This window comes from Pezoporus wallicus, unplaced genomic scaffold (assembly GCF_028554395.1).
Source record: "Pezoporus wallicus isolate ANWC-B61680 ecotype Strahan unplaced genomic scaffold, APGP_CSIRO_Pwel_v1 contig_4722, whole genome shotgun sequence".
Lineage (NCBI taxonomy): Eukaryota > Metazoa > Chordata > Aves > Psittaciformes > Psittacidae > Pezoporus > Pezoporus wallicus.
In genome coordinates this window covers 7,378,273-7,405,194 of record NW_026641840.1, presented here as the reverse complement: position 1 = coordinate 7,405,194, position 26,922 = coordinate 7,378,273, and the positions used below count along the sequence as shown (strand labels likewise).

The following is a 26,922-nucleotide window of genomic DNA, read 5'->3' as shown; positions in this document are numbered from 1 at the left end:
ATTTGAGGCTGGAAGTGAGTTTGGAATGATGCCTGCCACTTACAGGAATAATATGTCTCCATTCCCCAATTTCCAGAAATAGAAGTGAGCTTATTCCTAGCAGAAGCAGCCTGATGGGCACAGTGCAGGTGCATGTTAGTGCAGGGGCAAGTTTCTTCTATCCTTGTTCCATGCAGCAAGGAGATAGAGAGGATGTTAGTGTGGAGCAACACCTCACAGTGTGCCCCACTGAGAGTCCAAGGAGAATGTGATCCCCTTGGTCATGCTGTGTCCTTTCAAAGGTCCCCTTATGCTGTCAGAATGACATGAAGGTCCTTGACATAGCAGACAACATTTCTTTTTGTGTGATTCTGCTGGGAGTCCAAGCCAACCTGTGAGTCTGTCTTAAGGATTTATGAGCTATTCAGGGAATAGTAAGTGTGGTTTATATATTTCTTACAGATATTTTACACATGGGAAGGAAGAGTAATAAAAATGTAAATGTAAATGTACTCACTAACCAAAGTGACTTTTGAGGAGGAGGGATCAGTAATTGTTCCCTAGAAGGTAGGTGGGCCAGTAACACAATATTACTAAATGTGGTGCCTGAGACAGGTGAAGTGCATAACCTCATTTCAGATGCTGGAAAACTGACTTTTCTGCTTTGTTATTTATTTCTGTGAGAAGGGGCAGTACTCTTTTCCCCACTAAGTAGCTTCTTCCAGGGGGTGGCAGGGACAGCAGAGACTTTCTTGCTTTTTCAGACTCTCCATGGTGCCTCCTACTGGGGAAGTCGTCTTCCAGGGTAGACTGGGCGTCTGGGTAGACCTAGCAGCAGAGCCTCAGGGCAAGGTGAACTCGGACATGAACATTAAGTGTTGAGTAGCTCATTGTGGGAAGCAATGATTGTGTGAAGCTTTTACAAACAAAAGACTTTTAATCCAAATTTTCTCCCACCTTGGTTCAGATAAAGCATTATAATTTCCATCTCATGCTTGACAAATCTGGTGGCCTTGTATGATGGGGTTACAGCATTTGTTGTTAGGGGAAGAGCAGATAATGTCATCTACCTGAACTTGTGCATAGCATTTGATACCTGCAGTACTGCATCCAGCTCTGGACCCTCAAACATAAGAAGGATGTGGGCCTGTTCATATGAGTCCAGAGGAGGGACATGAAGATGCTGAGGGCTGGAGCACCTCTCCTATGAAGACAGGCTGAGAGAGCTGGCATTGTTCAGCCTGGAGAAGGCTCTGAGATGACCTTAGAGCAGCCTTCCAGTACCTAAAGGGGGGCTACAAGAAATATGGAGAGGGACTTTTTACAAGGACAAGTAGTGACAGGACTTAGATTAGTTATCAGGAAGAAGTTGTGTAATATGAGGGTGGTGAGACACTGAAACAGGTTACCCAGAGAAGCTATGGCAGCCCCATCCCTGGCAGTGTTCAAGGCCAGGATGGATGAGGCTTTGAGCAACCTGGTCTAGTGGAAGATGTCCTTGGGTTTGGAACTAGATGATCTTTAAGGTCCTTTCCAATCCAAAGTAAGGTGAGATGTTCTTATCCACCTACCATGTTTCATTCCAGAGACACCTGCCTTTTAGTCTGAAGCAGAGGCAATTCCACATACCTACCTTTTAGGAATGCTTTAACATGTAATCCACAAATAGCCCCACTTGTTATTGCCAAGCACTGGCATGGTTCCTTGGTGCTATTATAAAGTCCTCATTAGAACTGACTTTCACCTTGTGTGTGCAGCAGCCCAATCTCTGCAGCACAGCCTAGGAACAGGTGACTGTATAGATGTTTGGGAGCAAGACTTCCAAGTAAAAATGCAGATCGTAATTGTAACAGTGCCTGTAATGATATTTTAATGATGACAATGGTAGTTAGAATAGTTTTCCTATTTGATATAAATATCCAGAAACATTTAACATGTTTAAACTAGTATCCCTTATGCTCAGCAAAGCAGGAATTTAAGATTTCTTGGATTATATATCCAAATAAAGAGGTAGAAAAATTATTTGCTAAGACAGGAGTGAAAAGTGACAAGCTACAACCATGTTTTCATGATTTGCACATTGTCTTAGCCACATTGATAGATGTATATATCAATCACCTGGAATGATGTAAAATTAATATCTTTGGCATATTCAAATTGATCATTGATTCAGTTATAGCAAAATACCTGGTTTAGATGTGATTATCAGCTATTTAGTATTATGATTTTTTTGATATTAAAATATTATAAGCTTTATGGGTTAAATCAGTGATGCTTCTGGCTCAGTATCTGAGAGTGGCACACTGTGGATGCCAAGATAAAGGTATAGGATTGTACTGATAACTCCCACAATAGTTCCCCAACAATTTGCTTAGAATTCAGACAAAAATAAGTCTATTTTTAGATGCCTTTGACAGTCATTTTGAAGACAAATAATAAAGGTTGTAGTTAGCAGTAGTCTTTGTTCCTGCCTGCCTGTTACTAAGAAGCACATCCTTCTCAAATTTTCACATATACTCACAAACCCCCAAATTTACCAACTCCTTCATCCTACTTCTGATATTGGGAAATTTGTTGGGTTTGGCCATTTGCATTATTAGCATTTTATGTGGAGCTTCTGTGGAGTTCCTGACCTGGGGAATTCAGGACTTAACACAGCATTCAATTTTGTGTCATTTTCATATAGCAAATGGAAATGTAAAGTCTTGGAACATAGCTTTCTGCATGCCTTCCACTTTGCTTGATGTTTTTGATATGAAATATCAATATGAGTAAAGATTAGATTACTTTGAAGTAATGGTTTGGGGCCATGCTTGCTTCCCATGCACCTCCTCATTGTGGCAGCCAAAGGCGGAACAATGTTTATCTAAATTAGAGGTCACTTCTGTATGACCTATCTAAATTCAAAGAGTAAAACTTTCAAGGAGTACCTCTGTCTTAGGGATATCTACAGATTTCCATCTCTGAGGCTGCAGATAAAACCCCAAACTTCTCTTGAGACTGTGTTTCTGATTGCCATGCTAGTGACACACACCAGAAGAAATGCAGGCATCAGTGGTCTCTTGAGAGTTGAAGGGGTCTAAGAGGGTACACTGCAGCGGTGCTGCCTGCACAGGGTTGGTCCACAACATACCTGAAAAAGTCTTACCCTCAGCACTCTACCAACACCCATGAACTCCAGAGGGCCAAAATCCTTTTTGTCTCAAGTGTCATGGTGTTGTCATATTTCTGATGTTGCAAATATTTCATATGTTGCAAATTTCTGATTGGGTATGGTGTCCTCTGGCAGTAATTCATACATTTGCATTTCTTCTGTTTCCGCTGATACTGTACAAGTTCCTCCAGGTGGATCAGCTACTGCAGACAGGACTTTTCCCCTGAAGCAGTTACTCCATTTGCTGCAGAGCACAGGTTATTCACTCACCTTTTCCTGTGGATAGCGCCCTGGAAATCGGATTGACAGCTGATGCAATTACAGTAAAGAGAAAAACTTAGGAATTTGCACATTACTTACATTGAGATCTATCCAGTGTTCGTTTTCAGTTACAAACCTTATCCCTCACAAGACATAAAGCCTTCTTACACTATTTTGTCTGGTTGAGGGAAGTAAGTTAAGCCTGTGCTAGCTGTTTCCTTGTGTGTTATATTATGAAAAGGTGAAGTCCTTCAAAGACTGCTTCTTCAGAGCAGGAAGAACTTGTGTATTCCTAAGTGTGTCAGGGTCTCTTAGGTGTCTTTGCCACTATGAAAGGCACTATTCATTTTGTGCCTGAATAATTCATGCTATTTGAAATTGAACTTTTATAACTAGATCTCCCAAGGAGCCTGGGTATTTTGTGACTATTCTGAATGCCTTGAGGCAAAATTTACGGTTATTTTTCAAGGCATATAAGATGTACTGAATGTAGTCTAACAAGTGTTCATAAAAGAAATGCAACTTCAAAATGAGTGAAGACATTTGAATTCCTTACTCTGAGAGGGAAAAATCTTTCTCTGGAAGGCTGGAAATGCTTAGCAGCAAAACTGAGAAAATATTCCATAACCGCAAGGAAACAAGCGCTATGTACTGTTTTCTGCATCTGTTCCTTGTAAGACACTAGTGTCTGAGGATGGCAAGTTCTTTTTTGTCTGCTTGAAGATTAAAATGCAGTGGACTGTCATGCTGCACATAAAGCGTTCTGGACCTGAAAGCCATACTGTTGACATGTCTTTATTATTTCTCTTTCTCCTACATCCTGAACTATATAAACTATCACCCATCTGAAAGTTGGACAGATGTACCTTTAGAGGTGGAATGCTTTTCTGTAGTAGCATCAAACAGGTTTTCCAGAGAGCAGCCTTCTGCCAAATTAACATATTGAGGCGCACAGAAAAGGCTTTCATACAAACAGTTCACCAGAACATTTCTTCTTTAGTTATTTCAATTTTGATCACTCAGATCTGTGTGAAGAATCAAAGTCTATTTGAGTGGCCTCTAAGGTTAGTTAGCTTGTGTCTTGCAAGTTTTTGCAAAGTGCTTCCATGGAGGATTTTACTCTGCTGGCTTCCCTTGTGATACTGAAGTTTAGGAAAGGCCGTGTGTATGTCTCCTTACCAGCAGGAAGCTTCTTGCTGGGGGTTAACCTTAGATTTTAATGGTTTAAACAGTTTGAACTGCATGCTGACTTACTTTCTTTACCCTCTTTCAGTGTAAATGTCCCTTCTTGTCACTGTCGGATGAGCTAGAGAAACTGATGAAATGTAGGCTCTCAAAGGATGCCCAGATATTAGTGGTCACTTCTAGACTTTGCCCAAATTTTACAGCTGAGTCAGCTCACTTTAGGTGGTCAGTCCATCCTCATTTCCCCTTTTCTTTCCCATTTCTCACCAAAATCTTACCCAATCCCAGATGACACAAAACTCGTCAGAAATTGTGCAGGCTGAAGATTTTTATTTTTAAGAAAAACTGCATTATTTCAGCTCTCAGTTAAGGTTTTTATTGCGTATGCAAAGAGCTTACAGAGGCAGTGTCTGTGTACCCAGCGGTTAGCAGAATGCATTTCTGGGTATCAGACTAAATCTTAGCTTGGTTGAGGCTCATATAAGCTTGTGTATGAAATATGAATTATTGATCCTTGGATTTCCAGATGTGGTTTGATGGCCTGAAACTGCTGGTGTAGAATTGGTGTTGATCATATGCTTATGTTTGTATGGTTGTCTTACTGCTTTTTTATACTGGATTCTCCTGCCTTCAGGCTTCAGACAACCATGTCAATGTCTCTCTAGGGGTGCATTCTGCCCTAAGTTACTCCATGAATGGGTTTGGTGGACTTGGCACTGTTAAGTTTACGGTTGGACTCGATGATCATAAAGGTCTTTTCCATGATTCTATGATTCCTAAACTTACAGAAACTGTGGCTCTTTGCAATGTGTCACCTCCAGCACGATTTCCTTTCCTTGCAAAAAGGAAGCGATAACAAACCTGTTATTCTCATGCTGTGGTAATGGTTATGGCATACAAGGTCCTGCTGTTGTATAACAGGGGCGGTTGTTGCAATTACAGTCTGTGTAAACAGCTGGCCAGAACCACAGTTATCAGAGGAAAATTAGCTTTGAGAAGCAATTCAGACAGAAATAATTATCTTTCAACAGAGGAGCACCTTCTAGTGGTATTGAATGAATATGCAGCTACGTAAACTGCCAGTTTTAAGTTATTTGCTCTAAATAAGGAGATGTACGTATGCTAGACAAAGAATAGTAATGAATATTCCTCTACACTATTTTTATGATTATATTGATAATTATTTTAAAACAAAGCCAGAATAAAAAAAACCCCATATATTTGGAAAAATTAAAACAGTTTTCAATGACAGTATTCCCCTCCCTTACTAGCTTTTAATGCACTTACCATGAGTGTTTTTATGTGTTCTATGGTGGAACCTACATAGCCTCTGGCTTTTTTTAGTAATGAAGATTTAGTTTCATTATATATCTGATTTAGCTCCAAAAGAAATTTGCTATGAAAGTGTTAATTTGTCAAAAAATTCACTGATTGTTAATGCAGTTTCTCCATCCCATGTATTTCTAGTAAAGGTATAGTTACTTTTGCAATAATATATTATCAAATGGTTTTAAATTCATTTTTTCCAAAGCTACTACTAAGTATGTGAATATGGTTAATATGTGAGTACAGTGAATATGGCAATTTAACTGATATTGTGGATTTCTACTCTTTCAGTTTGCATGTAGTAAATAATCCATTTGATACCATTACATAGCACACATGAAACGAATGATGCACTATTTCTAGAAAAGCAAATTAAGATTAATGAACTGTCATTGCAGGAATTTGTGCATTAGTGGAAGCTATCAGCATGAAACAGACATTTATACTTACATTTTCATGGGGTTCCTCTGAATTCTTCAGCTGTGTAAAAAGATGTCAAATATAAAAAGTCTGCTTTGAAGATGGGTAAAAGAAGACATAACTATAGTTCCACTTTTTAATTCTGTAAATATAATCCCATCTATCAAAGTAGGGAACTCGACCTTTTTTTTTTCCACAAAGGAAGTTTTCAGTATCTAGAAACTTCAGCCTAAAATTGACATAGGTCTTGAAAATGTTTTAACCAGTGAAAACTCATTCCATATCACTTGTTTTGGCTGTGCCATTATGAAACAGATTTGTTGAAATAGCTAGTATTTTGCTAGTATTATTTTCTAATACCTAGAAACAGCTAGTATACTTCATCCCATGGTAAGAGGGCAAAGAGGTAGTATGGCAACTGGGAACCTGGGGCGAAGTTAATGGAGCTGGGGTTTTGTCAGCTGCTTTTGTTACAGTGGGCACAATATTCTGCAAAATATTGCAAGTGCCCCAGAATCAGTCACCTGTTAGAAGTACAACTGCCTAACCCTATGGCTGTTTTGGGTCTGGGAGAATAATTACCAGCATTCAACACATACTAATACTGATAAAAGGACTTGATTAGATGATTGTATCACTTTTTGGGGATCAGACAAGTATCTATCCAGATGCATATACAGGTGCTATTTGAGAACTGTATAGCTTATGAAACAATAATTTCCCACCAAGTCTGAAAATATGCAGGTCTAAGAGTGTACCTCTGTATTTCATTTTAGGCTAGACAGCTGACTTGCTTGTCACTGGAATATACTTCCTCTTGGTCCCACAGCACCAGTTCTCCACTTGTCTGGTGCATTGGAAATGCAGACACGCTTTGTAACCCCTGGGATTCCTGTTTGCGCTCTGTGAGATTTAGTCACAGTGTCCAAAGAGTCATCATAGTTGTAAATATTCATTGAAGACAAGAAATAAAACAAAACCCATGCTTAACCTGCACATACTGAGACTGCATCAGAAACCTGTCACTGGTCAGTTTACTTTTTTTCTGCAGACTTTACTTCTTTGATTAGAACTTGAGAGAGAGAACTGCCTGCATAGGAGCGTGCATCTGCTGAGAGGGTCTAGGCAGAAGACAGTGTACTCACAGGAGAAAGTCTAGATCATTTTGTAATTAAAATGAGCATTGTTTCACTTCCTTTGAGACACAAATTCTTTTTGTTAAAACACCTGCTGCCTCCTGTTAGAACACCTCATGCTACCTTTGACTGACCAAGTGGCTACTTGCTTGTCTTGAGAAGATGGAAAGCTCTTTCTCTCTTGCTCTGTGCAAGTCTTCAATGGTGCAGCATGCATGCTCAGTAGTGACCCTTACATTCCCTGCATTGAGTCCCAGAGGCAGCATTGGTTGCCTTAGTCCTGTAGAAAATCTCTGGCAAAGTGTGTGGTCAAATCTAAATCTTTTTTGATTTCCAGTTCAGCACTGGGGTTGCTTATGGGTGGCTGTTTTCTGTCAAACTCCATGTGTCTGATGTAAAAGGGCATTGCTTATTCAAATCAGTCAAATGATTTGTTCTGCATCTTTTCTAGTATTTAAACATGTTAAAGTATTTATATGTAAGCATATTCAATTCTGTCTGTATTTTTATATGTTTATATTACATTCAGGTTTGCAATTTACTGTGCAACAATAGTGCGTTTTGGACTACTCCCCGGAATGACCATTTGTAAACTGGTAGATACTTCTAGGTGGATGATCACAAAATATTGTTTTCTGAGCAAAAAATGCTTTATAAATGTTTATTTAAAAAAGGTATGGGGTGATACATCATAATCAATGCTATATACTCTTAAAAATTAGCTTGCGAATCAGTTTCAGTGCACTTTTAGGAGAAAAGAGCAAACAATGTGGGGAAAAAAAAAAAGAAATAAATCATTATTCTGAGAAATCATTGCCGAGTATCACTAAACTGGAATTGAAAAACAGAGATTAGAGCACTGCCCTTCAGAGTTCAGCATCAGCATTATATGGGATATAAATACTGCTATGCTTCTTGTACCTAATGTGAAATTTGGATTCCAATGAATTCAAAGAAGGAAAATGTAGTTTCTGTAGGCACTACATATAAGATGATGAAATGTTGTAGCTCTAAAATTAAAAAAGGAGGAGGATCATAAAATTACTTTTATAGCCTGGCAGTTGGAAAAACCCCACAGATTTCTTAAAAATGATAAAAATTCTTCAAGGATAAAGAGTGCAAAATATAATTAATACTTGCATGCCCTCTAATTGACTTTTCTTTTGTTAGGCAGTGGGGACATCTAAAGTGAGATTTTTTTTCACATTCATTTCAGAACCTGGGGTGCAGTCGCATAGAATTTAAAGTTCTACAACTCAAGAACAAAATGCGTTAGCATTTTCTATTGCTAACACAGGGTTTTTGGTTGCTTCCCCACTAAAAAAATGTTCTAAAACATTATAGGAAATCAATATCTATTTTTACAGGTTTCCTTTTAACTGCATCAGCACAATTGTCTAAACCTGAAGTAGTAACATTGGTAAGAGTAAAGTAAGTCTATAATTGAAATGAAATGTTAAGCCTCTATAATGGAAATCGACAGATGCAGAAAAATTCATAATTAAGCCTGCTTACACACTGTAATTCTGGCATAGCTTTAAGTCTTTCCACATGATATGCATTTTACAGCTTTTTCACCACAGCCACTTGGGTTATTGCATCTAGGTAATAGTAATGACATTAATGAAAGCAAAGAGGGAGATGTGGTGCCTTTATGAATCCCCTGCAATATTCAGTGCAGCAGATGGCACTGACCATTACAACCCTGTTCTTGGTTGCCTGACAGAAAATGTCAGCCCTTTCCTTGCAGCAGGAAAGTCCATCTTCCTCTTCTTGTTTTTGTATTAAAGGATGAATGTGCATTACCAGGAATATTTGTATTTCTATTCTTTTTTCTTTGAGAAATAGTGAGTAATCTTTAAAGGCTGTGTGGCAATTTAGAGGAAGGCAGGATGCTATACATTTCACCTTCATTTGCTCACCTGCAGTTTTTAGTTCACACCAGGCCCTTGAGACCAGCAAAATCAGGTAAGACAGGCTGCACAAGAAGCCTGGTGGAATGATGCCTGAATGCTAATGTTGGTCTTCTGACCAGTGTTGGACGGACTGGTGGGAAACCAGAGATCCGAGGTTCCCGTTGCCCTAGCACATGATGTACTTTGCGAGGACATCAGTTTTCTAGCTAGGTCAGTAGCTGAGACCTTGACTATGACGTTTTGTGACATTAGGCTGCATTTTACCTTGGACTGCAGAAGTGGAGAACTGCAGTGCTCCCTGAGTAAAGCTCACCTTTCCCAGCTGGAGGAAGTCCATCTGTGCTGAGTCATGTGAAGAGGAAGGGATAAAGCTGCTAAGTGGTAAGCTGGGAGAAGGCCTGAAAAGAGAGCTTGGGCGCTATATAGGTGGTGGGTCTCTGGGCAGGGGCCAGCACATCCCATCACGGGCCCCAGGCACATTGTGGGTAGACTTGTCAGCCCTGAGACTCAGATGTATCCCTAAGGAGCAGAGAAGCTACGTTTCCCTGCAAGGCAGATGGTGGACTTAGTCACATCACCTGCCTCTGCCAGGGTTCCTCCAGTTGCATAATCAGTCTAGGCATAAGTTTTGTTCTACTAAAAGAGCTCTGGTTTCCTTTGAAGAAAGCAGTGTACAAAGGTGAGCTATTTTAGCTATCTTGTGGTACTGTTTGTCATAGCTTTGTGTCAAGTGAGGTGTTTCTGAGGTGTGGAAAACAAAAACTTTGATATTAGAATATATTCATTTATGTCTATTGAAGAGAAAACCAAACTTCCAGGAAGATTTGAACATTTTTATTTAAAAAAGGTAAGATCATATCTTAGTAAGTGTGAAAAGGTAGTTTGTGAGATAAAGGTATTACAAAGACAAATGGAGAACAGCAGATGCATGAAGATGGCTTTCCTTAGAAAGCAGCTTTGGGACATTTGCAGCAGAATTTATCTCTTCAACTTAGAGGTTTTTGTTTTAACAATTTTTTTCTTAAGAAACGGTGCTGATTTACAGTAGTAAATGAGAAAGTTGTTTTGCTGAGCACATTCATAAGCAGTCAAATCTTTCAGGCTATGGTCTACTTTGTATTCATGTAGTCTGTCACAAAGATGTCCATCACTGCAATATCTCAGAGCTGAGATATGGGACAGGAAAGCTACCTTCCAGTCAGTTTTGTAGGCTAATGCATTGTTACAACAATCAGTAACGTGTTCAAACTCGTAACAGTTGGGCATTTAATTGCCTCAGATTTAATCCAAACAAAGATCTGTGAGAAACCAGTATTGCAACATTCTTGTTATAGTAGATGTTGACTTTGGCTCTTAGCTGTTTAGTTTATTGTTGACTTATTGTAGCAAAATGGAATGAACTTATTTAACTTTATTTGTTTATGTCATGCTATCTGGGGAATATTATCATAAAACATTTTAGGAGCATTTATTTCCAAATAAAAATATGACCAAATAAATATGAACAGATGTCTTCTGCCTTTTAATACTTATTTTGTAGAAAACCTTTGATTTCAGTCAGGACAACATCAGCATTAGTTCAGCCTAGTTGAACAAAACCACTTTAAAAGGTATGTTTAATTGATTATAGAATCACTTGTGAACAGGAAAACAAATGTCTAGAAACCTTGTCAGCTACTGGGGTGTATTCACAGCTGAATATTATAGGCTGAAGGTAAGAGAGAAGGATTTTTCATTAGTTTTGTGTTCTGAAGATGCCTTTTAAAGATTACCCAGTGCCTTTAAACTCAGCCCAGCACAAGACGTGTTGTTTGTCACTTGTTCTGCAGGTGAACATGGAACAGAGAACTGATCCACGTTATTCAGTGCTATGGAAGTGAACTAGAGCAGCCTGCACCTTGGTCCTACTTGTCCCCAGCAAAGAATTTAGAGCAGGACTACCATACATGTTTCCTGTATTTCTTGCTTATATTTTTGGCGTCAGGGAGGATGAAAGGATATGCAGCAGCAATCAATTTTATCTGGGTATATACATTTCATGACAACTTTAATCTTTTGAATTGGCTGAGATCTGGATTCTTCCCTGCAAAAGCCTGTTTGCTTCCCTGGTACTTCCTTGGTCACTGGTACAGCACAGTAAGCACTCCCTGATACTCTCCCAGCCCCATGATGGCCATTGCTGGCATTGCTCCACCGTGTGTGTCCCGGACCATGCTGCTGTTTGGTAGGGTGATGCTAACAGAAGATAAAAAGCATCTAATTTTGCATTTTTCCATGGCAATATACTGCATAGCTCAGTCATGCTGAGAATATAAAGGTCATTCTTGTTCAGTTAAATGCGTTTTATGTTCTGATTACCAGAGCAGAATTAAATTTCTCTCTAGCTTTTTTTTTTTTTTTTTGGAATCAGACTCTCTCATTGACTTTCAAGCATTTCCTCATTGCTGCCTGAGTTTTTCTTTCTACACACAGAAACACATGCAGAGAAATGCTAGACTTTCCTTTACAATCTCTGCAATCTGCATTAATGCTGCTTGCAAAAGGCATTGCATATGAGTTGTGAAAAGGTTATCTGTGAAGCAGAACAGCTTTTAATTACTGTATCTGTCTTGAGCTCACTGGAGGCTTTTGATCCAATCTTTAATTGAAATTTTTAGTTTCATTTTGCCAACTTTGGGTACTTGTGAGCACAGGCTGCTCACATAGGTGTTATAAAGGCAACACTTCAGGAGGAAACAATTCCAGTTTTGTCCAAAATCAGGAAGTGACTTTAATAATGTTTTCACAGTTTCTACTGAGTTGAATGTTTCCTGCCTTATTAACATGATACTTGCTTAGTATGTAATAGTAATATTAGCATATATATAGTAGATACAATACAGTGACAATAAATTGATCTATCTGAACAGAAAAGCAACTGCTCTGCTATTAAAAATCTCTAGAAAATTTAGAGAAGCTGATGGTCTAAGTCATTGTTGCGTCTCTTGAAAAAGCTCACATATTAGAAGTCCTGGTAGGTAGAACCTGAGAATCTCTGCTTCCCAGAGGCGTGAAGTTATCTTTTCTAGACCAAGACTGCAGTGAGTTTTCATGTTTAATTTTGTGTCTAGAAAATGTATTTTGATTTCACATTGACTTTTACCCAGTCTGAAGACAGGCAAAGTAGCTTGTTGAAAAGCAATACTAAGGTGGAGAAAGAAACAGCGTATCTGTACCTTTAAAGATAGATTGAAAGATAAAAATAGCAGGTGTTTGATTTTGAAAATAGCTTACTGTTTACAATCTTAGGTGCAATCTGGTGGGTGCAATAAACTCATTTAGCCCAGAGCTTCAACACTAATCTCTCCTGTTTTATCCTTTTTTATGCTGAGAGCACCTTTGTCACTAAATGCCATTAACATTGTTTCTGTATCAATCTGAGATGTAAGTAGGTCTATGTTGTAGTAGGTAATTGCTGGTGGTTACACATTCATGGATTAAAAAGCTCTCTTCCTTAAGGAAGCCAATACATTGTAATAACCCCGTCATGTTGCCAATAGACAGTTCATGCATGATAAAAAGGAGGTGAATATTTTTCTTTTAAAATAAGAGAAATTAAAAGAAATTATCAAAGGGAAAATGCAGCACTTGCAATGAGTGAGTGCATAACTCCCCTGAACAAAATATAAGCATGCCATTTTGCTACAAGGTTCTATGAGTTTGCTAGTACTTGTATATACATGTAAAGTGTTTCAGGACCTGGTCTTCATTTCATGTCACAGTTATAGACAATTAAAAAAGATGTTCTTGGTATTATATATACATACATATTTACCCAATACAATTGAAATATACAACAAGAGAGATTTAATATACATATAGAATAGAATTATTTTCAAGTAGAGACATGCGAGGACAAAATTATATTAAAACTATGGAAACTAAAGAATTAAGACACTGTACAAAGTGTATTTAAAAGTAATTTCTCACTAATAGCTTCTGAAAATAAAGTTAATGTGCTCACTGATATGCGTACTTTTATAATGGACAAAATAGTGTGTAGGACTTGGCAAGAAAGCAGGTCAGCAGGTGGTTGATTATGGAACATGATTATTTTGTCTGCACAGTGTCTCGAAAGAGCACATATTTAACGACTCTTGAAGGTGGATGTTCTGATGACAATATATAGTGCTTTCGTAATGATTAAGATGCTCTGTAGCCTAGCTACATTAGGCTGTCCTGAAACTCTAAGACCCTCAATGAACAGAAGCAGCACCCCTGTGTTGCAGCGTCTCTTACTCTTCTTGCAGCTCAGGCACCTCTGCAATTCAGGACTTTTCCCGTGCACACTTCTTGCTGTTGGTGAGTTCAGAGTTCATGGCAGAACCACACGCTCCCCTGAAGCGCAACACTTACTGAGAAGCAGATGCAATTGCCCAGGGTTTGGGGAACACCACCGATGTGCCCTGCCTGTTGGTCTGGAACCCAAGCTGCCTGGGGGAAGACTTCAGGCTCTTCAACCCGTGCTTGTTTGCTTCAGAGCAGATTCACTGTGCCTCTACTCTCAGGCATTTATCTTACTCTTTATTTTCTGTTTGTTTGGTTTTGGAAATGTACTGCACTTACCCGGGTTAATGAGGTTCCACTGGCAGTGTCAGAGAAACCCCAGTGCAAGCACCATTAAAATGAAGTACTTGTAGAAAGCCTCTCTGCAAGTGCTTGAGAAGTTCAGCTGTAAGCATCATGATTATTACTAATTGCACAGTCCAATCACAGCAGCACTTACAAACAGATGAAAGAATAATTAGCAGAAACTGTAAGAAGGCTCCTTAACACCATATGCTCTTAATATTACTGTATTTTTCTGGCCAAGAATTAAAGTACCTACTTAGAACTTTTCTTCATCGTTCACTCCACGTTGCATGTACATGGAATCATAGAATCATAGAATAGTTAGGGTTGGAAAGGACCTTAAGATCATCTAGTTCCAACCCCCCTGCCATGGGCAGGGACACCTCACACTAAACCATCTCACCCAAGGCCTTATCCAACCTGGTCTTGAACACTGCCAGGGATGGAGCATTCACAACCTCCCTGGGCAACCCATTCCAGTGCCTCACCACCCTAACAGGAAAGGATTTCCTCCTTATATCCAATCTAAACTTCCCCTGTTTAAGTTTGAACCCGTTACCCCTTGTCCTATCACTACAGTCCCTAAAGAAGAGTCCCTCCCCAGCATCACTATACCCACCCTTCAGATACTGGAAGGCTCCTATGAGGTCTCCACGCAGCCTTCTCTTCTCCAGGCTGAACACCCCCAACGTTCTCAGACTGTCTTCATATGGGAGGTGCTCCAGTCCCCTGATCATCCTCATGGCCCTTCTCTGGACTTGTTCCAACAGTTCCATGTCCTTTTTATGTTGAGGACACCAGAACTGCACACAATACTCCAAGTGAGGTCTCAGGAGAGCAGAATAGAGGGCAGGATCACCTCCTTCAACCTGCTGGTCACGCTCCTTTTGATGCAGCCCAGGATACGGTTGGCTTTCTGGGCTGCAAGCGCACACTGAAGCCGGCTCATGTTCATTTTCTCATCCACCAACACCCCCAAGTCCTTCTCCGCAGGGCTGCTCTGAATCTCTTCTCTGCCCAACCTGTAGCTGTGCCTGGGATTGCTCCCACCCAGGTGCAGGACCTTGCACTTGGCATGGTTAAACTTCATGAGGTTGGCATCAGCCCACCTCACAAGTGTGTCAAGGTCCCTCTGGGTGGCATTCCTTCCCTCCAGGGTATCAACCGAACCACACAGCTTGGTGTCATCGGCAAACTTGCTGTAGGGCGCACTCAATCCCACTGTCCATGTCAGCGATGAAGATGTTGAACAAGACCGGTCCCAACACCGATCCCTGAGGGACACCACTCGTTACTGGTCTCCAGCCGGACATTGAGCCATTGACCACAACTCTTTGTGTGCGGCCATCCAGCCAGTTCTTTATGCACCGAGTGGTCCATCCATCAAATTGATGTCGCTCCAAGGATGTCGTGTGGGACAGTGTCTAACGCTTTGCACAAGTCCAGGTAGATGACATCAACTGCTCTTCCCCTGTCCATCAGTTCTGTTACCCCATCATAGAAGGCCACCAACTTGGTCAGGCAGGATTTCCCCTCAGTGAAGCCATGCTGGATGTCACCAAGCACCTTGTTGATTTTCATGTGCCTTAGCATGCCTTCCAGGAGAATCTGCTCCAAGATTTTGCCAGGCATAATATAGGTAAGAAGTGCTATTTCACAATAAGTTAAGGTATATTTAGTACAAGAACATGTAAAATTCCAATTCTGTGAAGCTAGGGGTTGCTAGGGTTTCTTTTCACATTAAGTTTTTCTCTGCTTTGCTGTGTATTCTTGATTATTGAAGAGATTGCTATACAACACAGGGACCAAGTTTTAAATGGGTCTGATGGGCAAAGCCAAATGTGCAATGGGAGATGTGTGTCTTTGTAGACTGGTATTTAAGTTATTGTTCTTGGGGATAAAGCAATGTCCTTTACACTTCCTGTCAGGCAACAGCAGCACTGGCACTTGGGATGACATCTTATTCTTTTAATTCTTTGATAGAATGTCTTATTTGCTACAGTAAAAATGATTGGGTCAAGGCAACTGTTGATGCTGCAGATGATCTCTGTGACTTCATAAATGGCACTTATTGTGTTTATGTTCCTACAGGGAGGTTGACAATTAATTTTGTAAATTAGTAGCACCATCATCATAACATGGTAAGGTATGAAAGAAACAGCAAATACAACCATAGCAGCTGAAATCAGTAACAGAGGTCTAATCAGTCTGTTCCGTCTTTGCTGGCGTTTACTGAGTTGTAGTAGTGCTTTGAGAGTCAACATGTAGCATGTAAAGATGACTGTGACTGGAATTAGGAATCTCAATACAACCTTGGAGAGTGTGAATGGCACTACAAATTGTAAAGGTCCGTCTGTGCCATCCAGGGAATCTATGGTGGCATGTTGTCTTCCAGCTGCAACTGTGTAGTAGATCTCTGGCATCGATGCAATCACTATGAAGATCCATACTGCGATGGTACAAAACACAGCCTTTCTTTTGTTCCACCATGTTAATGAAGTGATAGGATGGACAGCGCCTACGTATCTGTCAAAACTGATGAGTGTCAGGAAATAGACACTTCCATAGATGTTAATACTAAAAAACAGTGTTATGGTCTGATAAAATGTTTGGCTGGAAAAGACAGTTAACTTCTGGAGACTATAATATACTGAAAAGGGTGCCATGAGAGTCCAAGTAAAGTCACACAGTGCCAGGTTAAAGAGAAATATGGTGTTGGTTGTCCATGTCTTCATGCAGTACACATAATGTTGAAGTGCAAGTATATTGCCTAGAAATCCTACTAATAAAGTGAAAATGCAAACCAGAATCAGCAAATAACAATACCACTCCAGCTTAAGATTTCTGTTGCAAAGGAAAATAGTGCATGTACCATTCATCATCTTTCCATAGAGTGTGCCTGAAGGGAAAAGAGAGACCAACAGCTTTCAAAATAAAAATTGAATTAGACTTAAACTGAATTTGAAATTCAAAACTTTTGAGTTAAATCCAGGATGCTTGAATTGGCAAAATAAGTCAGAATATGGTATGGTGTACAAGCTCTACTCTATCTGAAAAAATAAAAATGTAAATTCAAAGTAGGTAACACTTAAAGCTTACTCTACACCACCACCACAGACAGTTATTCATGAACTATATTCATGAACTATTCATTTATTCAAACCTTCATATTCTTTCCTGTCTAATATTTAGTGTAGTGTGCAATAGATGAAAGCATACACCCTCAGTAACAGCAGCATCCCCTCACCCACTGATGTGTCTGTGTCTGTCTTTGGAAAAGCAGAAGAGAGGACAGGAGCACAGCAATTGCCCACACTCATTCCATCTTCCTTTGGTTGCCTTGAGTGTTCATAGTGGGCCTAGAAGCATGTATAATATGGGCCTCTGTGTGGTGGGCTGACTTGGATTCAAAAGACAGCACTGGAACAAATCAGAATGAAACCCTGCCTCTAATGGAGGCCACAGCAACCTGTCCATCTAAACCTCTGGATTTTTTTTAATTTTTATTTTAATTTTAATTAATTTTAATTTTAATTTTAATTTTTATTTTATTTTTTTATTTTTATTTTTAATTTTTATTTTATTCGATTTTATTTTATTTCTTCTGTAAATGAATATCCCAGGCCAAAGCCACTGTGCTTGTGGTGGGGTTAGAGAGAATTTGTCTCACTCTTTATGGCCAAGCTTGTATCAATGCCCATTATGGAATATCTGGAATATAGATTTGCAGTGTATTTTTCCAAACCAGGTTTTTACACTTGTGAAGTCTTACATTTACTCCCAATGATTTTGTACTCCTCCTAATAAAAGACAAAGTAAGCTCTGGAATATTCTTCTAGAATGAGCTGTCACCAACTGCAGCTGTTATGTCTCTAGAACCTCTCTCCAAACAATGCAGCAGATGCCAGGAGCCTTGTATGAAGGTCATCCAAGTAGCGATTTGTAGATCAGAATCCACTACAGTGCTTGATGGGATGACAGGATGGAATTTTACTCACTACAAACCACACTTTGAATACAAGAAAGAACTTTTTTCAAAATGTTATTGATTCCTTCAAAATTTTCAAACAGCTTCAGCGATGAAGTTGATAGTAGTGGGTTTTTTGAACATAATGTGTTTTGCTTTCGTGTCAGCCTTAGTACAGTATGACTTTTCCAAAGGTAGGTTCACAGACACAGGTCAAAACACAACAAACAGTAGCTACAATGAAGACCTGCTAAATAGAGACTGCATTATTGTGCTTTGCAAATTCGTTCAGTTCACCCAGCTCATGTCATCCAGCTGACGAAAAGCTACTAGAATGTACTCAACAGATTTAGGAAGGAGAGTTGTTTCTCTAGAAGCTCAGCCACAAAAGTAGTTAAATGACTTTCCAGGAAGTTAATATGGCTAGAAAGCCATCTGTTCTACTCACAGTGTATTTCACAGGTGGAGAATGTTTGCTCTCTAAATTTATTTTGTTAAGTATCGAAGCATTGTACTTTAACCCAGGATAGATGTACTCTTTCTCTTTCCCTACTCTTCTCCATAGCCTTTGTGAATATAAAAGGTTACACAAACCGTGTAATTTTTGTTCTTCAGCTGAATTTTATAAGATATCCCTGTAAACTCATTAAAATGTAGCCACTCTAGTAGGTACAGTATAGTTCAGTAACATTTTCTTATTATGCATTCAGTTAAAAGGGGCTTGAATATGTAGAGGAAATCTATCTTTTCCTAAAATACTCTTGGCCAGAGGTCACATGTGCTTTGAATTAAATTGTGTTTCCTACTTCTTTACCTTCCTTTTCAATAGTTACAAATGAAGGCACTAAACACTGGATTCCAAGTTGTATTGGCAGTATAAATAAGCCCTTAACTGGCTGTAAACATCACAGCCGTAGCTGCATGAGGGAGTTGAAATACCAGGTTCCTGATCTCATCAAGCTCCTGGAAAAGGACGATATGTAGGTCTAAATGGAGGGAGGCAGGCAGCTGTGCCCCCTGCTCCACTTTGCTGCAAGTTGGTGAAATAAAGCCTGGATGTGTAGCCTTGTAACTGTATTAGGAACTAATAAATCCCCTATCCCCTTCATCACCTTCAGTTTACTGGGCTGCACTCAGGGTTGAACTATATGAAGGTAGTTTTGTAGCTGGAGGGGCTGGAACTCCACAGCTGAGTAAGATGCATTTGGAACTCAGAGCGTGGTTAGAAAATATGTGTTTGCGTAGGCATTTGCCATGTGTCTACCTTGGGATTCGTATTTGAATTTTCTAAAATACTCTGTCTCCTACTAATTCTTTGTATTATAGTAGAGCTTAGAGGCCAAAATCAAGACTAGATTCTTGAAACAGTGTGCTTTCCAGTTGATGTGAGTGACTTACAGGGTGGACACAGGGGAACAGATATGCAGAGATAAAACAAACACCTTTCCCAAGGTAGCATAATAAGAGAAGAACAAAAGGGGTTTGACCCCAAGCTCTGTGCTATAATAAGAGCTTCTTCTCTTCCATCAGAAGAATTTGAAGCCTTGTACAATAAGAGAACAGTTTCACTGAGTGTGGGAATACAGTCAGCATGCCTTGTTGTAAGCTGAGGCCATTGGAGCTACCCGGATCTGCCTATGTAAGGTAGTGATTTTCTGAAGCGACTTTTTTTTATGTCAGAAAATGGCAAGATTTCTGTCTCCCGTCTTAGCACCAACAGAATGATTCAAGATACAGGATGTAACATGACTGCCTTCACAGTTCAAAATCCTGAACCTGTAGTTTAAGAAAACTTTCTTTTTCTGAACACTGCTGTGCTCACTGCTTACTCCATGTACTCTTAAACAAGGCCAGCCACACTTCTTAGCAGTGGCAGAATGGGCAACAGCACCGTGACATTATGTTGTGGCAGATGAGGAGTTGCATATGTTGTTAGTGCTCACTAAGAACAGACTTGCCAGACTTTGATGAAAGTAGGATTGGGTTTTCAAGGCTAAAAAGTAGTTCTAACTTCTTGAGATTAACTTTTCAGCTGAACAGTTTCAGCCACTGATGGAGATGTCTGTGGACATTAAGCGGACAGAAAGAGCAATCGCATGATGGGGCATGCAGAATTAAAGGAATACCTCTGATCCAGTGAAGGGCTTGGTATTAAAATACTAAACATATGCCTAAGAAAGGGTTGAAGTTTACAGGCTTCGTCACTCAACTGAGTAATTAAGAAAGCATGTTAAATTGATGGGTAAGAATTTCATGTTTCTCTTGTTTCTGTTTCTGCACTCTAATGAATCTAACCATCTTACGGGATGGGGATCTAAAGACGCTAGAAAAGCTTTAGTTTTTAAAAGAGTTACCTGTTTTACTCAAGTTTCATATCTGCCTATTGGGTTGTCTCTTCTCCTGTCCTTATAGAAGCATGGCTTAGATCTGTGACTGACAAGGAGTATCTACAAGCTCCTCTGTCGTTGTCCCCAGTAGCACCTACACACTCTTACAGAAAGTCAAACAGGTTTCAGCTGATGACCTGGTTGGTTGCAGGGCCCTAAATCTTGAAGTCTCTCCTAGCCCGCGTTCCCCTTGTACCTGTAGTATGGCCTCCAAAATCCTGGAGAAGATGGAAGACCTTGTTTCAGTAAAAAAAATACCTTTAGAGGAAACTTCTTTTGAAGCTAGGCAGCATTGTGTCTTTATTTGTGTATATAGCTAATTGTAGTTCACAGTTCGTCACTGGTAGTCATTCATATAGCATTTAACTTGTCAAGTTCCATTAGGTTTAGCATGTTTGCTTATTTAAAAAATACCTTATTTTGTATGTATAAATATATCCTAGGAGCCATAATCCCCCCTGTCATACCTCTAGGGTTTTTGGACATTTTTAACAAAGTCATAAGAAGCAATTAATTTGGCCTGAAGTAAAAAAAAAAACCAAGCCAACAAAAACCAACAAAAAAATTGAGCTGATTTAACAGCTTATTTTATGTAATTTTATTCCTTATCTAGTCTCATTCCCCCTTGCTCCTTTTTGCTTGCTATTCTTTATGGTAGAAGCCCTAATTTTACATTAACTGTTTTTTTTGTTGTTGCTGTAGTTTTTAATTTCTTTCTTTGCTCAGGATTACTCTGAGAATTTTGTTTCCCTGTTTCCAACTATGTTTTAATGAAGTACAAATCTGTTCCAGTTAACAGATAGGTTTTCCATATTTCTGACTATTCACACACCAATATATTTCAGTTACATGTGCGTTCAAAGTGTACCTTTCCAGGTAATTTTACCAAATCAATAAAGCATTATACAGTGAGTCCTAGGTTTTGTTATAAAAATATCAAGCATCATTTGCAGTTTTTACATCAACATGTTACCTGTTAGGTAATCATTTCATGCATTCCCTTTTTACGTTCAGCTGAGTTGATATGCACGGATATATAATGCGAGTATTAAGTGGAGCATTTCACATATTTTAGTTTAACTGCATTTAGCATATTATAGCTACTAGTATGATGGAAATAATAAGCAATATACAGCAGTATTTGTATGCAATTAGTTAAGTAGCTTGTGCTAATACCGAATTCCTTTCCTGTTAATGACTCAGTCGTTACTGTGATTAAGCTACTATTTCTCTGATTAAAACATAAACTACAGTAGAAGGATAGTTAAAGTGTAAGAATTTGCCTACAATATACAATATTTGTGAAAAATAATTTAAAAAGAGTAGAAAATTTGTGCATACGTGTACATATTAATCAGTGTGTAATAGCTAAATAGGAAAAAATATATTGCTTTGGAGAATACAGGTGCAATGAATACTTAATAAATCGTCCTCTTACCTGTTTTAGAAATGGTGTAATTATCTATTTTACAGAAGTCCAGATTCATGTCTGTGCTTTTCCTCTCCATTAATCTGGACCTTCTAAAATCACAACTCTATTTTGCAAGTACTGTTTTTAATCCAAGGTGTTGGTAATATTCCATATGCAACGGCAGCTCTTCAGAGAGCAGGTATCAAACTGCAAGGGAGATAGCTTTTATCATTAAGCTCCTCCTCTCAGTAAGTCAGGATAAATTGCTATTGGCATAGTAGCCACCGCTTGCTTTTTAGGGAAGGACAGACTCACTGCCTATCTGCAGTCTAGGTAGGCCTGGGGCTGCTATTGTTTCCAGCAGTGAAAAAGAAAAGTACAGGGGCTTGGGGCATGTGTGTGTGTGCTTGCACTTTCCTTTTCCCTTCTCCACTGCCTGAATTCTTTTTGTTGCTGCCCTACTACTAGACTGGTTGATGGAACCTGTGTTCCTCTTGCCCCATTGCTGAGCCTGGTTCACTCCACCTACCTATCACTTATCCTGCATCATGGTTCTCACCTCATTCCAAAATCTCAGCCCTGTCAGCGATTGCCCATCCTCCAACTGTGCTTACTCCAGAGCTCAAATCCTACCTACCACTTCAGCCAATGTCTGCCCCAGATCCTCCAGCCTTTCTGCCCCAAACCTGCCTCTCCAGTCTTCAGCAGCACACACCAGTCCTGGGATCTTCCCGTTTCATTCCCTGAATGAACACCTCACATGTTTATAATTTCCCTCCTTTACAGCTTTCCCACATGTCCAGCCTTAATCCATGCTCAAACTGGACTTTGCAATTAAACAGCAGTTCCTAGAGATTGCTTCTCTCGATCCCACACCATTCCACCTCAAGTCTGCTATATCACCTCTCTTGATACTTCCTGTCCAGCTCATCATCTTCCGTTTTCCCTCTTTTGACATCTTCTAGCTCCTGACTGCACTGTCTCATCATTAGATTCTGTCCTTTACCTTACTGCTTGAATTATCAGTTGTCTTCCTCACAAGTCTTGGCTTCTGCTGTGGCAGAAGAGTATGAACAACTGGATTGATATGCATGATACTCATCTAGATGAGGAGGAACTACTATGACTGAGCTTTAAGAAAGTGGCCACTAAGAATTCTGATAAGAACAGCTCAAGGAGCTGTAATGGAATTGTAGAGGTCCAGGAGAAAAAAAAAAACCTTCCAGTGAGTGAATAAACAGCGTTCCTAAAATGTTTGGAGATAAAAGACAAAAGGTGACAGAGTATTCATGCTGAAGCAAGTATGGAATCTGTAATGGTGCTAAAAGCCAGTAGATATGTTTGGTTTAGGAAAGGAGAGGGCTGAACAAAATGGAGGGATTCAGAAGAGGAAAAGAAGGATGAGAGCAGACATGAAGATCTGAAAATTGAATGGAATGTAATTGTATGAGCAGCTGAAATGGGTAAAGGGCTACAGGAAACAGAGGTGAGAAATGCCTGTGTTTATGTTAATGCAGGAGGACAAAGCGAAAAAGGTAAGATGAGAAGACAGAGAAGGAAAGCTTGTCCAGGAAAAATACATTCTGAAGAAAACATGACAAAAGTTTCACCTATTACCAATGGTGAGACTCATCAGAGCATCTTTCTTAGCGACAGGGTATACCACTATTATTTGAAAAAGGCATTCTCTGCAGAATGAAGTGCAACACATCACATGATTAAAGTGCTTGGGTCCAAGAAAAACACACAGTATAAGATTCTACATGGGCTCATTTGATTTCCTGATGAAATTAGGGAAGCAAATAATGTATGACAGGGGACATACTTCTGCTTCAAATACTTCACATGAGAAAAGCTTTCTTAGACATGAAAAGGAAAATTATGAATGAATCAGGCACCTTTATTAGCATTTGAAATGAATCATAATGGTCTGTAATATTTCTTAGCATCTCTTAAAAATACCATTATTAGTAATTATTGTTGCTTTTCTTTTTTTTCTTGACTTCTCATTCAGAATGTAACATTTGAAAATAGGTTACAGAAAAAATGCGCATAAGGAACTGAGATTTTCTTTATGTTGTCGTGGTGAAAAAATATTAAGACTGTAGAAGCTTATTTTGTAATATTGCAGTGAGGCATTATAACTCAGCATTTGACAAATTTTTGTTTAATAAACTGCATGGAAGTTGATCAGTCTTTCTGAAGTTACCTTAATAGTAAAAATGACCACTGTAGCAACTATATTTCTCTTAAACATGTTAAATGTTCTCTGTTGGTAAAAAGCCCTTTTGAAATCCCACCTGGAATGTTATGTGTTCTTCTTGATGGGAGTCAAGCACTGAAAAAAATCTTTCCACACCTTTACACCATCATTCACCCACTCCTATTTAAATCATTGAAAAGCGGGAACCATTAAAGCCAAGTATAAATTACAAAAGGCATGGTGGGGAAGATTGCTGTATTGCAGTAAGATTTTTGAGGATAGGACAGTAAAATCAATCATGCTCTGACAAACTTGCAATATTATGTTTGTGAAATGGCAAGACATTACCATGAGAAACAGTCATAGCTCAAATACTCTAGGGAATGCTTAGTTCTCTGTGATGCAGTGACAGCATTTGGTCTACATATGTGACTAGGAAATTAATAGTAATTGCATTGTAAGCATGGCTGTAAGCTCTGTTCTCTTATGATATGTTTTTATTTATGGTTTTACTTACGGGCTTAATCAAGTTTTTGGTCTTCTTGTGGTATAATGTAGCAAATGCTTACACTGTAAGAAAGATAATAATAGTACTTTTCACCTTTGTGGATCAAGGACTTGAGCGTAGAGTGTAAATGATTTGTCCATAATGTCATTTGAAGTCTCACTGGTAGAATTTGAAACTGATTCTAAGGCTTCTGGGACTTGCCCAGTCTATGTCACACTCTTCTATGAGGTCATCCCAGCAATTCAGTACTATTGGAGTCTAAGACTATTTCAGACTTCCCTATGTTGATGTTAAAGCAGACAAGAAAGCGTGGCAGCCTTGTACTACCTCACAAAACAGAAGAGCGATGAGAATGCACAATATTGTTATCTCAGTTTTACTGAGAGGAGAGGTGATTATTTAGTTATTGCTAACCATGTGTTTTTGTGTACTTTTGGGCTTAAGCAAGAGTTGTCTTTGACTCAAGGGATGGCTTTTCCTCTGATATATGGATTTTCTCTCTAGTCCAAGCAATTTCTCACATCCTCAACTGGTTCTGCAACCACATTCTCACATATGATAAATCACTAATATCATGTTATGTGATATTTAGCCTGATGCTGTCTATAGTCAGTGGAAAGAGACAGGAAGCCATCAAGATTTAATGACTTGTTACTGATCAAGAACTAAACGGCAGTAAATACTGGATCTCACACAGCTTGGTATACTTATGGCACTTCAAAATTTATAAATAGTTTTGTTTTTCAAAACATTGCTCAAATGCCACTAAAAAGTTGCTCTTGCCTTGAGGTCTAGACTACTTCCAGGAGATCTTCCCTGCTGTGGCATTTGTTTTGGAGTGTTAGGATGTAGTGATTTCTAGAAAACGTGATGGTTTAGGCAGTTGCCCTTCCAATGCATCACTCCTTCCCGTTTTTGCACTGATGTGCAGCACAACTGTTCATTGAGCTTGGGGATCAGCAGGTTGATATTACTAATTCAAAGGAAAGAAAAACCAAAAGATGGTAAATATTCTTTTCTCTGCATGGGTCAGTTCTCCACTCCTGTTCAGTTGTGCATGGCTGCTCAGCTTGCTGTGCCAGCTTGAAAGCACAGTGAGTAGAGATGTTAATGACTGAAATGGAAACATCGAAAGTTCCTTAACCAGCATGTAGAATCACATGTAGTGCATGTAAAACCACAGCCACAGTGTGATCATGTACCACAGACATGATGTGGACTCCTTCAGACCTCCACCTCAGTAAGGGTGATTGACTGTAAAAAGCCAAACCAGTTTTTCATCAGTTTGTGCAAGCAAGCTTGTGATTTTGTAGGAATAATATCTGTTGACCCTGAACTACAGAAGAGTATTTTGGCTGCATGATACTAAATCTGTCCTCCACGCACACAGTGGACTGATTGGATTTAAGAAGAAATCGCTTAGCACTCTATTTTGATTTTCTTATCGTGTACACATGTATTTACTGGCTGACTAAAATATGCTTTCTCATAATATATGCAGGTCAGTTGCTCCGTCTGAAAATGTTTCGAGAGGACCATGGGTCTTGGATGACGATGTTCTTCAGTACCATCCTCTTCCTCTTCATTTTTTCTCACATTTATAATCTGTTTCTCATTATGGCGGGGAATATGAGGTAGGTCACAGAGTTGCTTTTTGTCTATTCTGCTGTAGAATGTATTCTACTGGAAACTTTTCATATTATGCTGCTTTACAGTGAACAAGAGTTTACAAAAATGTAAAAACATTAGCATTTGCTATCTTTTTTATTCTTCTGTTTTCTGACTTTGGGTAGAATAGTAATGTACTTGGCTAATTAGCCAAGAGGATTAAAATACCAGTTATAAAATGTGGGGTCCTAGTCAACATGGTAGCAACAATTACATCAGGGTACTAATGAACATTGCATCCTTTTTTTTTATTATTTAAAATTATAGCTCAACAAATTTGATTTGAAGTTAGGGCTAAGTAGTTTGAAAGTATAAGCATTACTATGGTGCATACTCAGGAAATTCATAATCAAAGTTAAAAGAAATTGAAACATCCAAGCCTGACGAAGTTCACACTCAAAACACAAATGTATAGTATAGTACTATTTTGGTTATGTATAATAATATTTGCCGATCCGGTTTGTTAAAGCTATTCTTTAAAATCTATTTTTCCCCCCTATGGTGCTCTAACAGGGCAAAGCTGTGGTTGGCTGAGGGATGAGCAGCTATCTTTTGATTATGTTTGAGTTTATTTTTTTAATGGAACTTTTTGTATTAATTTTCTGGCTTAAGAATACTTGATTCCTTTTATTATCTCAAAATTAACACCACTTTCAAGCGTTGATTTTCCTGAGAAAACCTACATTATTAGTCATATAATGCATACAAAATGGACAAAGTTACACAGTCATGTTGTTTATGAAGGACAGGATAGCATCTGAATAGTTTCTAGAAAGGAATAAGCAGCGCA

General features: G+C 39.0%; 2 protein-coding genes across 3 annotated transcripts in view; one reads left to right on the top strand and one right to left on the bottom strand.

Annotated features, from left to right (window-relative positions):
* TMEM117 (transmembrane protein 117) overlaps positions 1 to 26,922 on the top strand; it is a 227,018-nt gene that overhangs the window by 9,846 nt on the left and 190,250 nt on the right. For both annotated transcript variants that reach the window (XM_057425587.1, XM_057425586.1), the window contains exon 3: positions 25,966 to 26,098. In XM_057425587.1, coding sequence (XP_057281570.1) covers positions 25,966 to 26,098 — 133 coding nt within the window. The remainder of the gene's footprint in view (positions 1 to 25,965; positions 26,099 to 26,922) is intronic.
* Positions 15,866 to 21,850, bottom strand: LOC130608009 (P2Y purinoceptor 1-like). Its single transcript, XM_057425592.1, has 2 exons — positions 21,781 to 21,850; positions 15,866 to 16,887 (listed from the first exon to the last, which is right to left on the bottom strand). The coding sequence occupies exons 1-2, from the start codon at positions 21,848 to 21,850 to the stop codon at positions 15,866 to 15,868; spliced, it is 1,092 nt and encodes a 363-aa protein (XP_057281575.1).